Source organism: Mus caroli, chromosome 11 (assembly GCF_900094665.2).
Source record: "Mus caroli chromosome 11, CAROLI_EIJ_v1.1, whole genome shotgun sequence".
Classification (NCBI taxonomy): domain Eukaryota; kingdom Metazoa; phylum Chordata; class Mammalia; order Rodentia; family Muridae; genus Mus; species Mus caroli.
The window spans coordinates 55,372,716-55,390,016 of NC_034580.1; the positions used below are offsets into that span (position 1 = coordinate 55,372,716).

The 17,301-nt window shown below is 44.8% G+C and overlaps 1 protein-coding gene and 1 pseudogene across 1 annotated transcript in view; one reads left to right on the forward strand and one right to left on the reverse strand.

Moving 5' to 3' along the window:
- Window positions 1-11,523, forward strand: part of Alkbh5 (alkB homolog 5, RNA demethylase) — a 19,331-nt gene extending 7,808 nt beyond the window's left edge. Inside the window, exons 2-4 of the mRNA XM_021176347.2 lie at window positions 2,760-2,840; window positions 7,518-7,673; window positions 8,041-11,523. Of these exons, the coding sequence (XP_021032006.1) occupies window positions 2,760-2,840; window positions 7,518-7,673; window positions 8,041-8,218 (415 nt within the window). The 3' untranslated portion in view covers window positions 8,219-11,523. The remainder of the gene's footprint in view (window positions 1-2,759; window positions 2,841-7,517; window positions 7,674-8,040) is intronic.
- Window positions 11,524-14,638: 3,115 nt separating this feature from the next.
- LOC110306253 overlaps window positions 14,639-17,301 on the reverse strand; it is a 132,039-nt pseudogene continuing 129,376 nt past the window's right edge.

Below are 17,301 nucleotides of genomic sequence, written 5' to 3' on the forward strand. Positions count from 1 at the left end.
AGTACACTGTAGCTGTCTTCAAATGCACCAGAAGAGGGCATCAGATCTCATTACAGATGGTTGTGAGCCACCATGTGGTTGCTGGGATTTGAACTTCGGACCTTTGAAAGAGCAGTCGGGTGCTCTTACCCACTGAGCCATCTCACCAGCCCTAGGTGCTGGTACTTAATGGTTATTGCTGGACATAGGGGCTCAACCAAGGCAGAGAGCCAGCCAGCTGGACAGCATAAGCTATTTCCCTCTGTTCTCCATGTGAAAACAGCAATAGGAGGCTATAGAAATTTCTTTCGCATCAAGGGTAGAACTGGACCCAAGGCATATTACATTTCAAACTGGCAGAATGAGATTTTCACTGTCTCTTGTAGCAAGTACAATTCGTAGCAGAAGGAAGAAAAAAAACTTGTAGTTTCAGCTAGGCATTAGTTCTACTTAAGTTCAACTGAGAGAACTTCTGTTTAAACCTTCTGGGTTCTCTCTCCCACAGAGGAAAAATCGGTGGACTTTCACAAATACCAGTAGGTTCTAGAATACTAGTGTACTAGTGTTAATAGTCTTATTTAAACACAGGGTTGGTATGTCAGGGTCACTTCTGTGGTTCTGTGCAGCGCTGTCTTCATTCTAGTTGTGAGTCCTGTGCTTACGGCAGGAACCTGGAATGGCTTGTTTGTTTTATAGCCCTTTGGAGGATGGATCAGGGAACATGGAAGCGGTTAAGCTTTGACAAACAATTTGGATTTGCTCCAGAGCTACATTAAGAGAAATGGTTTCTTGTTGGAGATGAGAAGTCAGGGTCCTTGGTTAGGCTTACAATAGCCAAGTCAAACAATACTTGTTAACAACAGAAAACATTGCTTGTAGCTGGCATTACTGATTCAAGCCTTTGAGATGTACTGTTATATTTAGTTCTTTTGGGAAGATCTGTGTATATACAGTATGGAAGATTTATCTTGCAGCCCAGCCTCTAATCACTATTATAAAATGATAACATGGTTCACACCTGTAATCCCAACATTCAAGAGGCTAAGGTAGGAATATTGCATGGGTTTGGGGCCAGTCTGGATTACATAGTTACAGGCCCACTTAGGTTACAGAGTAGAGAGACCTTATCTTAAAAGTTAAAATGGAAAAAAAAATTAATATCTCGAGTCTTTAATAATGTCAAACAATGAGTGCCTAAATTACAAAGCGTAACAGAATGAATACTAGAAAGTCTCCTGTTCTCCTTACAAGCATTGAAGCATTGAAGAAACTAAGATTTTTCTGTTCAGCATGTGACTTTACTAATGTCACAAAACTTGTAGCTAGGTGGAGCATGGTGGTACACACATTTAATTCCAGCCCTTGGGAGGCAAAGGCAGGTGAATCTCTGATTTTAAAGACAATCTGGTCTTCACAGTGAGTTACATTCAGGACAGCCTTATCTCTAACAGGCAAACAGACCAAAAGCTGTGCTGCTCACTGTAGACTCACAATTACTAATAGAGTGAAGAGTGGGTTTCTTTGGTCAGTGCTTGGTTACAGTCAGTGATTCTTTTGCTGTAGTAATTAAATATAGTAATATTTATTATGCAAATTAGTAGTATATATCCTTTCACATACCAATCCTTTTTGAAACTCAAATCAGTATTTTCCTGCTTGATTTGGCTTATGGATATTTGTGCACAGTGTCTTGTGTGGAACACACACACACACAAACCACTAAAGAACTCTGATGTAGAAACAGCTGGAAGTGGGAATAGGAACAGGTAAGGCATTTATAAAGATGCTTGTTCTATCACCTAAGACCATTGGAAAAGACAGATATTTACATGACAATTCATAACAGGAGCAAAATTATAGTTATGAAGTAGCAAAAATATTATGGTTAGAGATCAACACAACATAACGGTATAGGATCTGAGTGAGCCTTTATATTTCTTACTGGCTTTTGAATCCAACATTCCAACATTTCTCTTGGAACAGCCTGGCACTTAGGGAGTCAATCCCAGATCTTTTGTGTTTCAGGTAGTTAAGAATGTGTTATCTGTACAGCTGCACTTGAGAAGGAGATGATCAGCAACCATGAGAAAAGGGGTTTGGCCCAGGGGCAGCTAGGAATCCTAAATGGGAAAACTAGAAGGCAATCACTTACGTCAGGCCTGGTATCTGGCTGTGTTGATCTCTGCACTTCAGTGGAGTAGCTTGTAGTGGGAGTAGTTTATCTTTTGTGGGTGCTCATTGAGAACATGGGAGGGCCCAGGATTCAGAATTATTCCCAGAACTTCAAATCAGAAGGAGTCTAGTTGAGAGAAGATAGTTATCTAACCACATTTGCGTTGGAGCAGGCTTCTATCCTTTTACCAAGAACTTCCACCTTCACTTCACTTGCTTCCAGAGTTTGTTTTTATATTTGTTTTTGTGCTGGGGATTGAACCCAGGACCTCACACATGCCAGGCAAAGTGCTTTACCTCTTGAATTACACCCTATCCTTAAGAACTGCAAACAAAAGCGATTGTGGTCTGTGCTAGGAGAGTCCTGGTTCAGACTGTTAATTAACAGTTACCAGTGAATCCTCTGTGCCAGGTTTTTCCATGAAAGGTTTCTAGGCAGACACTTAAGAGTTTTTAAATGCAGTATTTCCTTCCCGTGTAGATTCTTGAACTTCCCAAGGATTAGTGGCAGAAGGTAAACCATAAGACTTGATCCTATTTCTATCCCCCCCATGAACTTGGGTTGTCTGTCTGCTCTCTTACTGGTGACTTGTTCTGTCTCATTCTAGTGGGTATGCTGCTGATGAAATCACTCACTGCATACGGCCTCAGGACATTAAGGAACGGCGGGCGGTCATCATTCTCAGGAAGTAAGTACCTTCTTGCCTGGCATCCTCTGCCTTACCTATCTGGATCCTTTTAGAACTTACCGCTCAGTACTTCTGGCATTGTCCTATGTAGTTATTTTACAGCCTTGGACTGCCTAGGAAGTTCAGGGTTCAACAAAGAAGTGCTTCTGATAACTTATTGACAGACTTTTTTCCTTTTAAGGGTTTTACACACACACACACACACACACACACATTTGTGTGAAAATTCACATGTGTGAAAATGTCTGTGGAGTCCCGAAGAGGGAGTCAGATGCCCAGTTGTAAACCACCAGACATGGATGCTAAGAACCAAACTCAGGTCCTCTGCAAGAACAGTGCATGTTCTTCTGAGTTATCCCCAGTCTCTTTGGTCACAGTCTTGAAACAAGATTTGGGAAGGACTTTTCTAAACCGACCCCACCCCCACCCCACTCCCTGGTTCTGACTTGTTACATGTGCTTTCACTGATTATTTTTAGACTGTACCGTAGCAGCCTACTTTAAAAATGCCTAGGCTTTCACTTCTGGAAGGAGCAAGGAATGAGGAGAGGTGGGAGAGTGGGAGTGTTTAGCTGACTTATAGCTGTAGCTGTTCTTCCTTTGGTGAGGGGGCCTTGGTTGGGGACATTCTGATTAACATTAATAACCTACCCTGACCTAGCTGGACATGTTGACTCAATAATACCTGTAATCTAGCATTTAGGAGGCTAAGGCGAAAGGATTGAGTCAGGCCTGTCATAGAACAAGAAAGAAAAGAAAGGGGAAAGAGAAGGAAGAAAGAAAAGCCAATCAAGCAGAGTGAGGCACTGGTTAATACCTAGATGCTTACAATGTTGCCTTGGCTGGCTTGGAATTTAACTATGTAGACCACATTGGTCTTGGAGATTCACCAGCCTTTATTCCTGAGATTCTGAGATGAAAGCCACCATGACAAAGAAGCTCTTATCATTAAAAAAAAAAAAAAGTTGAGCAAAGCAAGTGCAGGTGTACAGGGTCAAATGTGCTTGGTGGATGTGGATTGTTTGCCCCACCCCCCACCCCCGCCCCTTAAAGCTTAAGCAGATTCTTTTTAAATTTTAAATACATTTCTTAATTTTGTTGTAGAAAATGTTGCAGGTAAGTCAAGTATAGTAGTGCAGAGGCACATGGATCTGAGTTCAAGGCAAACCTGGTTTACATAGTGAGCTCCAGGACAGCCAAAACTACCTAAAGTGACCTTGTCATAAAAGGGCTGTCGAGTTGGCTCATTGATTGATTAGGCGGATTTTTCCAGAAGGCCAGGGTTGGATTACCAGCACCTACATGCCAGCTCACAACCATCTGTAATTCTAGTCCTGGGGTATCTGATACTCTTTCTGGCCTTCAACAAGACCCAAGACTGTACAATTTCTATATGGTGAAGTTCAACAAACTTGTGTATAGTTAGAATAGGCATTTGGAACAGAAACTGTGAAGCTTCACAGTGCATTTTATACTTTCAGTATTGTTATATTTTTGTGCACTTACTCAACCACTAGGAATGAAAAGTCAATTCCTAGTGAACTAGAACTAGAAAAACAATTAGCTTTATACACTGGGGATTTTTGTTTTGTTTTGTTTTTTAGTTTTTCGAGACAGGGTTTCTCTGTGTAGCCCTGGCTATCCTGGAACAACTGAGCTATACCCAGCCTACGTGATCTTTTATCTGTGTGTCCTTTGGAAAAATGCTCACCACGGAGGGGCAAGTCAAGAAAGTCTTTCCAGAGACGTACAGGCAGTACTGAGATGGTTGGGCCTTATCCAACAACAGAAGGGTCTTAGGTCTGAGATAGTTTAGCCAGAGAGGCACTCTTTCGGCTAGGGATGTAGCTCAGGCTAAAGGTTTGCTTAGTTTGTCTGAGGCCCCGATTCCGTTCATGGTACCACAAAAAGAGAGGGAAGGCTGTCTCTGAGGCATCCATTATGCTGCAACAGATGAGATGAGGTAGAAATTGATATAAACCTGAATGGCAATAGAAGCCACCAAAAACAATGGGATGTGGGTTTCACACATGACAGTTTGCAGGCGCCAAAAGTCTGCTGGGGACCCTACCCCAGTTAAGTGTGTGGATGAACAGGGGGTGGGTGCACGCTGCTCTGTTCATCAGGAGAATGAGTGCCTAGACCTCAGTTTCCCTAGCTGTGACCATGCCTAAGCTGTTGCCCCGTCTCCCAGAATTGTGGTGCTGCCCCCACACAGTTCTGCTTTAGACACCTTGATGAGGTAGTAGCTATGTGGTGGAAGTAAGGGATCTGACCACTGATTTAGTATTGTTCCCTACCTTCAGCAGCTTCTCTATTAGATGAATGGTAAAGGAGCATAAGAAGTGTGTCTGAAGCCGGGCGTGGTGGCGCACGCCTTTAATCCCGGCACTCGGGAGGCAAAGGTAGGCGGATTTCTGATTTCGAGGCCAGCCTGGTCTACAGAGTGAGTTCCAGGACAGCCAGAGCTGTACAGAGAAACCCTGTCTTGAAAAACAAAAAAAAACAAAACAAAACAAAAAAAAGAAGTGTGTCTGAGACAAAAATCCACCCCTTCCTTACCCACAGTCTACATGTGGATGTGTAGGAGGTTATTTTTTGTTGTTCTGTTCTTTTTCCTGTGTAGTGGTACATGTGAGTGTGTGTGTGTGTGCAGTTCTGGGTGGGTACACATTGGAAACCAGTCTTGATGCTGGGAATCTTCCATCATCTCTACTGTCTTAGGTAAGGGTTTTCATTTCTGTGAAGAGACACCATGATCAAGGCAACTCTTGTTAAGGACAGCATTTAATTGGGACTGGTTTACAGGTTCAGAGGTTCAATCCATTATCATCAAGGATGGCCACGTCCGGGCAGGCATGGTGCAGAAGGAGCTGATGAGAGTTCTGTCTTGATCTGAAGGCCGCCAGGAGAAGACTGTTTACCAGGCCACTAGGAGGAGGGCCTTTTTTATTTTTATATATTTTTAAAGATTTATTTATTTTATGTAGCTGTACATATGGTTGTGAACCTTCTTGTGGTTGTTGGGAATTGAATTTGGGACCTCTGCTAGCTCTGGTCAACCCAGCTCACTCCAGCCCAAAGATTTATGATTATAAATAAGTAGACTGTGGCTGTCTTCAGACGCACCAGAAGAGGGCGTCAGATCTCATTACAGGTGGTTGTGAGCCACCATGTTGTTGCTGGAATTTGAACTCAGTATCTTCAGAAGGGCAGTCAGTGTGCTCTTACATGCTGGGCCATCTCGCCCACCCAGGAGGGGGGTCTGTCTTAAAGCCCCTCCCCAAAGTGACACACTTCCTTGAACAAGGCCATGCCTCCTAACAGTGCTACTCCCTGGACCAAGCATATTCAAACCATCACACTTACTCATTTATAAATTTGTTTTTGTTGTTGTTGTTGTTTTACACATATGGATGTTTTGCCTGCACCTGATGGCCACAGGTCAGGGAGGGCATCAGATGCCCCGAGACTAGAGTAGTGGTTGGTTCTCAGCCCTCCTACTGCTGAAACATTGTGGTGACCCCAACCATACATTATATCGTTGCTACTTCATAACTGTAATTTTGCTACTGTTACGAATTGTAGTGTAGATATTTTTGAAGATAGAAGTTTGTTATAGGGATTGTACAACCCACAGGTTGAGAACTACTGGTAGAGTTAACAGATAGTTCTGGGCTGCCATATGGGTGCTAGGAGCCAAACCAGGGTCCTCTAGAAGCCAGTTCTGTTAATCTTGGACCTTCTCTTGGGCCCCTGCTGTTTTCGTTGTTTGATCTTCTCAATTAAACCCAGAGCTTTTCAGTATGCTATCTTGCTAACCGTCTTGCTGCAGAGATCACTTCCAAAGCTGTAGTTACACTATACCTACCTGGCCTTTATGTGGGTTCACATCTGTGTTCCTCCTGCTTGTCTGGCAAGCATTTTAACTGCTTGAGCCAACTCCCCAGTCCATGTTGACTGTAGCCTTGGCCATCCTCTCTTTGTTCCAGTCTCATTTGTATCTTGGCCTGGTTTGTATTCATGATAGAGTTGCAACTCTGGAAATGGCAGTCTTCATGCTAGCCCTCTCCTCTCATAAGGACTCAAATCTGCTTACCTTCCCCCCACCCCCTTACTCCTGTGTTGATTACTGAACCCAGACTTCGTACATGGTAAACAAGCACACTGCCTCAGAGTTAAAGTATAGTGTGTACCCCTAGCTCAGATCTCTTTGGCAGACATTCATGTCTGCTTTCCTCTGTCTGTCTCTTCTGTAGTCTTGGGGCAAAGCCCTCCCTGTTTGTATTGCTGTCAGGGATGAGGGCCATACTATTGGAGTATGCCCACAATGCACTGGCAAGTTAAATAGAGCTCCTAGAGAAACTCTCAAGTGTGACTGGTTTGAGAAATGCTGCCTCTGTGGCTGAGAATGTCCTGGGGTCTGTTTACATACCATGCATAGCAGTCATAATCGTTGGAGGTGTTCAGACAGAAGTTACTCCTAATCTTCACTTCTAGGCCTGAGAGTGGAAAAGACATTTCTCTGGAAGTCACTAGGCATATCTCTAGTTGAACCAGGAAGAAACCAAAACACAGAATACAGACTGCTGGTCTTCACTGGAGACAGATCTGTCCTGATAGGGTTTATGCCTTTACAAGATGCCCTTTTGAGACTCCATGTGTGTTTCCTTTGCAGGACAAGATTAGATGCACCGCGATTGGAAACAAAATCCCTGAGCAGCTCCACATTGCCACCCAGCTATGCTTCAGATCGCCTGTCAGGAAACACCAGAGACCCTGCGCTGAAACCCAAAAGGTCCCACCGCAAGGCAGACCCTGATGCTGCTCACAGGTACTTAAACCCACACAGAAGCCAGCAGTGCAGCTGAGTAGGAGAGTGGGGAAGTAGGGGTGTATGGCAAAACCGTGCAAGGCTTTGAATCTGAGGTAAGGGAAGCCCAGCACACCTGACACAGGCCTGCGCACCAAACTCAGAATTAAGCAGACTCCACAAGATGCCTAAGAGACAGCCCAAGACAGGGACTGGCCCCTGTCACTTAGTGGGCAGGCCCCACTGTTATCAGTGCATCTTGATTGAGATCTACTGAGTCAAGCAGCCCAATTCAAGGATAGGGGCTTCTGAAGTCCCCTTTAGTGATGGTAAGACTAGAACCCTCCTTCTGTCTTCTCAAGTAACAGCTTGTCCCTCTTGTTTGCAGGCCCCGGATCCTGGAAATGGACAAAGAAGAAAACCGGCGGTCTGTGCTTCTGCCCACACACCGGCGGAGGGGGAGTTTTAGCTCTGAGAACTATTGGCGCAAATCCTATGAGTCCTCGGAAGATTGCCCAGAGGCAGCCAGCAGCCCCACCCGCAAGGTGAAGATGAGGAGACACTGAGACTCTGTGCCCTCTTGGGACTCTGGCTAATCCTGATGTAGCTACCCCATCTTCTGTTCCGTTTGAGTGTTTTTTTCTTTGTTATTTTGGTCCTATATACGTTTTCCTTGCTTTGTTGACCATTAAGGCTAAAGAACGAATTGGTAAAAGACCTGGGTTCTTTTGTTCTTGGCTTTCCTCCTTGATGGAAAAAGCTGTTGGCTTCTGTAGAGAATTGTTCACGCCAGAGTAGCCAGTAGAGACAATGGGGACAGCTGTCTTTAAGTGGAAGTTTATTGAAACACACAAAATGTTTTGGTTATGAAGTTCTAGTTTGGGCTTTAATGTAAATCTTTGTAGTGTTTTAAACAAAATCTTATTCTTTTGCCAGCCCTTTCTTCCACTGATGCTCATGCTTGGATGAGGTCTCTTGGAGCCATACAGGCCCTGCATTGGGTCTGCTGTGCCCATACATCTCACCTGCTGTCCAGGCTCTGGAATCTCATGCAAATACCCTGTTCCCCACTGTTCAGGTTTGCTGCGTATGGGGCTTAAACAGTGCCATCCCCCCGCCATCCCATTTCTGAGTCCCCAGGTTTACTGCATGCCCTCTGGCTCGCTCTGCCCACCAATCCTGGATGGTCAAGGAACTAGCACAATGGTCCTGACCTCTTTTGCTAAGAGCATGCCTGTTTGCTGGGTTGCTCCTGTTAGGCATATGTGTGTGATTGTATGGAACTGTTAGACTTGCTGCAGTGGGTCATTTGTAGGAATTGTTTCTAGCTAGAGGAACTGATTGGCTTCCAATCTAGCATTTGGGTTACGGGAACTTGGGGTGTGTGGTAGGGCTTCATTTCTTTTGTTCTGAGGTGTTTCTCCTCCCTTTAGTCTCTATCTCCTCATTTGACCATCTTGGGCCTCTTTTCCCATATCATCTCCCTAAGAAGATGTGCCTGCTCTGTCCACATATAGCATATATCCAAGGCCAGAAGTCAGACCTGCATATTGGATTAGTACTTTCTCAGTCTTGGGGGCGGGCCTGGGGGCTGGGAAAGGAACTTATAAAAATAATAGAAAAAAATACAAAGGTAAAGTCTTTGAGAGTTTCTGCCTGTTTAGATCCTGGAAGGCGGGGTTCATTAGGGTTGACTTTGGCAGCCAGGCCAGGACTGAGCCTGCCGAAAACAGAGGCCTTCTAAGCAGCCATGCCACCACCACTCTGGAAGTACACAAAGGTCTGGCTCTCGGGCCTCAGTGGCTGCAGAGATGTGGGAGCACCCAGTCATCAGGAAGTCTCTTTGGGGTCAGATCCTTTGCCAGTGTGGAGCCCTCAAGTTGAGACTGCATAACTAAAGCAGTCACAGATCTTCTGTGGTTTGGGGTTTTTGTTTTGTTTTGTTTTCTTGTTTTTTTACTGCTCTTTTCCCAAAAATGATTTGTAGTTGTGTGTGCAACACTTTGCCCTAATATGTGTGTGCTCTACAATAAAAACCAAATCTAATATATTTTGAAACAGTTGTCTGATGCTGTGGTGAGAGAAAGCCTGACTTTGGTTTTTCCCTTAATTTATTTTCTTGACCTTCCAACTGGATTTGGAGAAATCTAATTTATTGCCCACCAGTCCTCTGAAGATTGGTCACTGACACCCCTTGATTGATGGCTAAAGGTGGACTTGTGCTTGCCCACTGCCCTCTCCCCTTCAAGGAGGGTGGCCGTCAATAAACCTTGGTGGCCAGGGATACACCTCATTGAATTCTAGAAGATACAGTCTCTCCCTGGCTTGGTAGAGAGGCTGCAGGCCAGTACAAACACAGGTGGAGCTGGAGCAGGGACAGCGGAGCTCAGGTAGAGGACGAGGCCATTCTTGTACTCAGCAGCTAGGCTCTTGGCCTCCCTGGGTATAGAACGTTGGTAGATAAAGCAGGTAGGATAGCATGAGATTGGGACTCAGTGGGCTCCTCTAGTCCACTGGGGTTCCTAATGTGGATCCCAGGGTATTGCCAACTGTTAGCAGCTCTCCAGCTCTGCTCCAGTGATCTGAGCCAATTTGCTCAAATTGCCACTGTGAATCTTGGTCAAGCCATTTCATTGCCCATAGAATGACTGACTGGCCAGCAGTTTGAAAAGCAGTGGTAGGTCTAGAAGGGCCAGGGCCTCTGTATGAACTGTGCAGTGGACTGGGATGACACTAGAACTGAGAGGAAGCACCAGATGTCATCCCAGCTGTGATGTTGCAGAAGGGCAGATCCCAATCCATGCTTGGGTGGCTCTCCCTAGGGACAAGGGATGGAAGAGATTTTGATACCAGTGGTCTAGGCTTCAGTCTGTCCTGGGATAGTGCCCCCAGTCCTTGTGAAGTAATAGCCTTAAGCTGGTCTTTCAGAGTCCCACACCTGACTCTCTGAATCTTTCTTGTTCTAGCCATGGCACTGGGCCTAGAGCTTTGTTTGGCCCCTGACTCAGTCTTCATGTTTATACAGTAGTTTTCCAACAGCAACTGGATGTACCAGCCCTACCCACCTAAGACCTCATTCCATTCCTTTAACCTTGTTGTGTGGAGAGTGTTCTGTAGGCCAGGTTCAGGATGGGAGAGAGACCTGTATATGACATGCTTACATGCATGTAAAGGTGTTCTATAATGTATAGGAAGGCAGTAGAGCCCATTAACTGTAAGTGTAAATAACATGTACAGTGTGCTTGTAAATCTCTGTAGTTAGTTGTTGCCCACAGAACATTTTAATTGGCTTTTTGTTTAAGTGTGGGGTTCATCATCTACCTGTGCTTATAACTCACACACCATGTGAGGGAGATGCATTTTACCAGTTTCTCTTAGTTTTCTTTGGCTGCCAAAACATTGCCACAAACTTGAGAGCTGAAAGCAAAAGAAATTTGCTAGGTATGGTGGTGCATGCCTCTAATTCCAGCACAGGCTGAGGCAGAAGGATCAAAAGTTTAAGGCCTGCCTGGGCCTTGTCTCAAAAAGCAAAGCAGCCAGGCATGGTGCTTGTCTGTAATGCCAGCAGGAGTGTCGCAGGTTTGAGGCCAGTTTAGTCTACATAGGGACCTTGAGGACAGTCAAGGCTACTTTGTGAGACCCTGTTTAAACAACAAAGATAAAGGCTTTCGTGCTCTCCTAAGACTTTGGTAGGAAGCCTATTCCTGCCTCTTGCGGCTTGGTATGGCTCTAACCACTCTAGTTGCAAGTACTCTAGATTCATAGTCACATGGCCTCTTTTTGTATGCTACATTTCTCTCAGTGCCTCTCTGCACCCCACTGTGTGTGTGTGTGTGTGTGTGTGTGTGTGTGTGTGTGTGTGTGTGTGTGTGTAGAAAGGGTCTCACTCTAGCTCAGGCTATCCTTGAAATAGCAATCTTGCCACTGTATCCAGCCTTTTCTGTCTGTCTTAGTTGGGCATTTGTCTTTGGATATAGGAACGCCCACATACTCCACAGCTGCATAGCTCCACTTCCTTTTTTTTTGACAGTGCTAGGGATGGAACCCAGTGCCTCTCCAGTGTTAAGCAAGGACTCTACCACTGATCCACACCCTAACCCCCACCTACTCCTTATAAAAATAAAGTGTATGCCTTCCAGAAACTAGAACCTGAGAACCTTGGGGGCCGACATGCAGCTTACGATGCTGCTCTTTCTTCAGAAATTGTTACTAAATCTGTGGCCTATTGATTCCTCAAAGAAATTGTATTAATTTCGATTGAAATTTCTTAGCCTCAGCACTATTTTAAAATTTAATCTGGATGATGATAATTACTCCATTGCTTGCTTGTATTTTTTTTCTGTAGTGCTGGGGATTAGGTGAGGGCCTTGTGCATTCTAGGCCTTGTAAATGTTACCTATGCCCCAGCAGCTCATTGCTTTCTTAAGTTTAAACCTATGCTGTCCAATCTGAAACCACTGGACTCCGGCTTTTGAGCACTTGAAATATGGCTAGTTTCAATTGAGATATGCTTTATACACCAGAATTTGAAGTTAGTATTAAAAAGAATGTAAAATATATAATTGATAACTTTATATTGATTACATGTTGAAATACTATTTTGGACATACTGAGTTAAATAAAATACATTATTTAAATTAATTTCACCTGTTTGAGTTTTTTTTTTTTTTAACTTGTCTGTGGTCTGTCTGGTGTGGGCTCATGCACATGCAGGCAGGTGCCTGAGGACCCAGAAGAGAGAATGGCACCCCAGGGAGCTAGGATTAACAGACTAACCTGTCCCATGTGGATGCTGGAGATCATTAAAACTCTTGTTTCTGTTTGGAATCTGGCTTTTCAGTTATTGTTTGTCTGCTGGGAATCACATAGGATTGGATAGATAGCTTACCTAACGTGTGTTCAATCCCAGCACCATCCACACAGACAACGCAGATCCTAGGTAACAATAAATACACTGGTAATGCCTGCACTGGGAAAACACACAGAAGAGAGCACGGGTTCTGGGTGAAAAGAACAGAAAATGCGGTGAACAACAAAAAGCCTTACTTTGGAATATCACTACCTTAGTTTTTAATATAATTTCAATTTTATATAGTTATTTCTCCCCTCCTTCAGTGCTGGGGACCAAACTCAGAACAGGGAGAATGCTAGGAAACAAAACAGTAAGACTAAGTCCTGTTCTCTGAATTTCTTTTTCCAATGTTAACTGACACAGGAAGTTTGTGAGAATGCATCTGATATATATACACACGCCATATTATTTTGGTGCTAGAAATTGAACAAAGGACTTGATGTGTTGGGCAGGCACACTACCACTGAATTAAACCCTCTTAAACAAGATTTGCTAGTTGAATTTTGCAGCTAGTGTGAGATACTCCTGGGTGTATTTGTGGGCTTTTGGCAGAAGGAACCTGGTCTGACTTAAGGATCTGGTGATCTCTGGTGAAGAGTCAAAATTAGTAGGAAGGTCAATGCACTGTCAAGCAACGAGGATGAGGACTTGTATAGCCAGGGAGCTAAGGGCCCCAAATCTATTGTGGGTGCTGGAGCCCAGTTTGAGATCCACCAGCTCAGTACCAGACATTCATTGCTGCAGTTCTTCCTGTGTCCTCAGTGTGGCAGCAGAGCCCCGATGGCATTATTTCCTGGTGGCAAGCAGAGCAGCCAGTCCTGCATATGGATGGAACTAAGTACCCAGAGATCACATGATCTGCCTGAGGCTGCCCGCAGCTTCTGTTCTACACGGCCAGGGTCTTTGTGGCTATACTTGCTTAAAGGCATACAACCTGAAGACAAGCAGATGCCATCAGAGTTCCACGAGCTGTGAACAGATTGCCTGCAACCTTGACCTCACCCCACCTTAGAGAAGGGTGCACCTATCACATCTCAAGTGGTAGAATTGCTCAAGGTTCTCTACCAGGGCCTGGCCTCTCCTGAGTTACTAGGGGTGCTTCTTAGTTCTGACTTCCTAGGGTATGCTATAGCTCCTGTTTCCTCTCCAAGCTGGACGGCTATCACATTTCCCCTTCTTTATTATCATATTCTTTTCTAAGATTTATTTTATGTATGTGAGTACACTGTTGCTGTCTTCAGACACTCTAGAAGAGGGCATCATTCTCATTACAGATGGTGTAAGACACCACGTGGTAGCTGAGAATTGAATTCAGGACCTCTGGAAGAGCAGTCAGTATTCTTTCCACTGAGCCATCTCTCCAGCCCCCATTCAATTCTTACATTTTTTAACACCACACTTAGAGTCAAATCTTAATTTTACAACTGTGGGAACAAGCAGCATCCTCTCTGGCTTCAGTGTCTTCCTCTATAAAATAACCATAGCCTTTAGCTGACAGCACTCAGGAGGCAGAGGCAGGAAGATCTCTGAGTTCAAGGCCAGCCTGGTCTACTAAACAAGTTCCAGGACAGGCAGGTCTACACAGAGAAACCCTATCACAAAACAGCAACAACAACAACAACACACACAGACACAGAAACACACAATGAACAATTCACATACACAAAATGAGTGTGGCATAAAAGGAAGAGTTGCCTGCACAGACAACTCACAATATTAACAAATAGAGGAATATTGCCCCCATTCTAAGTAATGAAATGGAACCAGATGGCAGAGGCAGTGTGTTAGAACCTGGAATCACAGACAGGAATGAATCATATGGCCCCAGTCCCTGCAACCTGAAAGAAACCCTCCCAGTAGTTTTACCCCAATCTGAGTCTAAGGCTTGCTCACAGCCACAGGTAGCTATCCTAGGGCCAGGGAAATAGAGAGAGCTGAACAGGTAAGGACACTTGCTGCCAAGTGTGACGATCTGAGTTTGGTCCGCTGAACCCCAAGGAAAAGGTAGAAAGAAAGCTGAGTCCACAAAGCTGTCTGCATGTGCCTCACTCCCACATCATACATGTATGCATGTACACGTGCACTCATGTGCATACACTAGGAAGAATCAATAAAATGCTTTGTTTTNCCAGTTGATGGAAGGGGACTTTATTTGATCTCAGGGTCACTCCAGCCATGACCTCATCTTTATTTAACCTTGTTTTGGGGGCACAGGTTGTTGGTATGGCCCCACTTCTTGCTGCAGTCGACTGGATGAGGGTGCAGCCATGTGTAGCACTTGCAGTGGATCATCTTGTCACTTGTCCTTCTGGGCAAGCTAACACAGGGAGGGTGCAACGATGCCGCCACGCAGACGCAGCACCAGGTACAAGGTGGAATGGTTCTGGATGTTGTAGTCTGAAAGGGTGCGTCCATCCTCCAGCTGTTTGCCTGCGAATACCAGCCTCTGCTGGTCAACTGGGATGCCTTCTTTGTCTTGGATCTTGACCTTGACATTCTTGATGGTGTCACTGGGCTCCACCTCAAAAGTGATGGTCTTGCCTGTCAGGGTCTTCACGAAGATCTGCATGTTGGCCTCTGCCAATTGGCCTCCTAGTGGAAGAGAAAATGAAATGTTTTAAAACAAGAGCTCATACCAATATCCAGGGTCAGGCCTGAGTCAAGGTGAGTCCTACCTCAGGGGAAGGATGAACGAAGGTATTATCTTTGACTTTTTATTTTTTAACTTGTATTTATTATCTATTATATGTAAGTACACTGTAGCTGTCTTCAGACACCCCAAAAGAGGGAGTCATATCTTGTTATGGAATTTGTGAGTCTTCATGTGGTTGCTGGGATCTGAACTCAGGACNTTCAGAAGAGCAGTCAGTGCCCTTAAGCACTCAGCCATCTCTCCAGCTCCTGACCTGTTCTTTATTGGCAGTCTCAGGATGTATTCCAGTCTAGCTGGGACTCAACATCCCCCTTGACCTGTTCCTTCTGAGAGCCTGGTTTCTCCTCTGAAAAATGGACTCAGAGGGGATGACCCACCCCATCCTTTCTTCCCTAGTCAGCCCCTGGATTTAATATGCCAGTGCATAGGGTGTGCCCACCTATCTGCATTCCTGGAAGAATGAGGGACTCACTGCTGCCCCATGACTAGCCTAGCTGACTCCTCTCCTGGTATCCTCCCTCTCATCACTTAGCTTCTCCTAAGCCCTCCCAACCCTGCCTAGATCTCCTGCAGGTATTTTAGACCCGCCAAGCACCCAGACACCACCTAGAAGCAGCTGCCAGTAGGTTTGGCTGCCCCTGGAAGTCTGAGGCTCTCTCCTTGCACCCTCCCTGCTCCCTGGGACTTCCTTCTTGCCCTTTAGAATCATGCTCTCCTCTTCCATTCACAGGGATGTAGACCAAGGTGACCTTGGACAAAGGGTCTGTACTTAGCTTCCATTTACCTTTTTTTTTTTTTTTTTTTTTAAGTTTTAGCTTCCATTTACCGTTTTATTTATTTATTATATGTAAGTACACTGTGGCTGTCTTCAGACATACCAGAAGAGGGCATCAGATCTTATTACAGATGGTTGTGAGCCACCATGTGGTTGCTGGAATTTGAACTCCAGACCTCTGGAAGAGCAACCAATGCTCTTAACCGAGAGAGATGCTCTTAAGCCATCTCTCCAGCCCAACCTTTTTTTTTTTTCTAAGCAAGATTAGCTGAGGGACATATGCAGTGTGGTGGTTAGAATAGGTGTGGCCCCCAGAGACTCCTGTGTTTGAATGCTTGCCCATAAGGAGTGGCACTATTAGGAGGTTTGGCCTTGTTAAAGTAGATGCAACGTTGTTGTAGGAAGTATGTCACTGTGGGGCCAGCTTTGAGGTCTTCTATGCTCAAACTACATCCAGTGTAGTATAGAGTCTCCTGCTGCAGACCAACGTGTAGAACTCTCAGCTCCTTCTCTAGCACCACGTCTGCCTGCATATCATCATGTTCCCAGCATGACAGTAATGGACTAAATCTCTTCAACTGTAAGAACACTCCACTTAAATATTTTCTTTTACAGGAGTTGCCATGATTGGCTGAACAGTGGTGGCACATAGATTTGGGATGCATAGGCAGGCAGATCTCTGTGAGTTCAAAGCCAGCCTGGTCTGTCGAGTGAGTTCCAGGACAGCCAGGGCTGTTAAACAAAAATTCCCATCTTTCCTTTTAAACTCCAGAGTGCTGAGATTACAATCATGTAATACCAGGCTAGATTAGAGAGATAGCTTAGTGGTTAGGAGCACTGACTCCTCTTGCAGAGGTTCTGAGTTCAAGTTCAAGCAACCACATGGTGGCTCACAACCATCTGTAATGGGATTTAATGCCCTCTTCTGTTGTGTCTGAAGAGAGCTACAGTGTACTCAAAGATATTAAATATTTAATACTGTTGTGGGAAATATTTAAGAATTGCACCGTCCCACACTATACCCAGCTACTCTCTGCCCAAGGTCTCTCTGCCATGGCTTCTTCCCAGCTCTGGTTCACCTTCCTCAGAGCCACATCTACCTATTCAGCCATTCTACCCCTGTGGCTAGTTGTCACAAATCCCCATAATACAGTCAATCAAAACTCTAGAAGCTTATAATTAATCAGTCAGATTTACATATCAATACATTCTCAATGCACAAGATGCCTACACCATCGCTTCAGAGCCAATTGATACTGACACAAGCTGCCCACCTAGATTAGACAAGTCACCCCAATGGTTTGATTCTTTTATGATATTCACAGACACCTGTGGCTATTTAAAGCCACTCAGGATCTGGATCATCTTC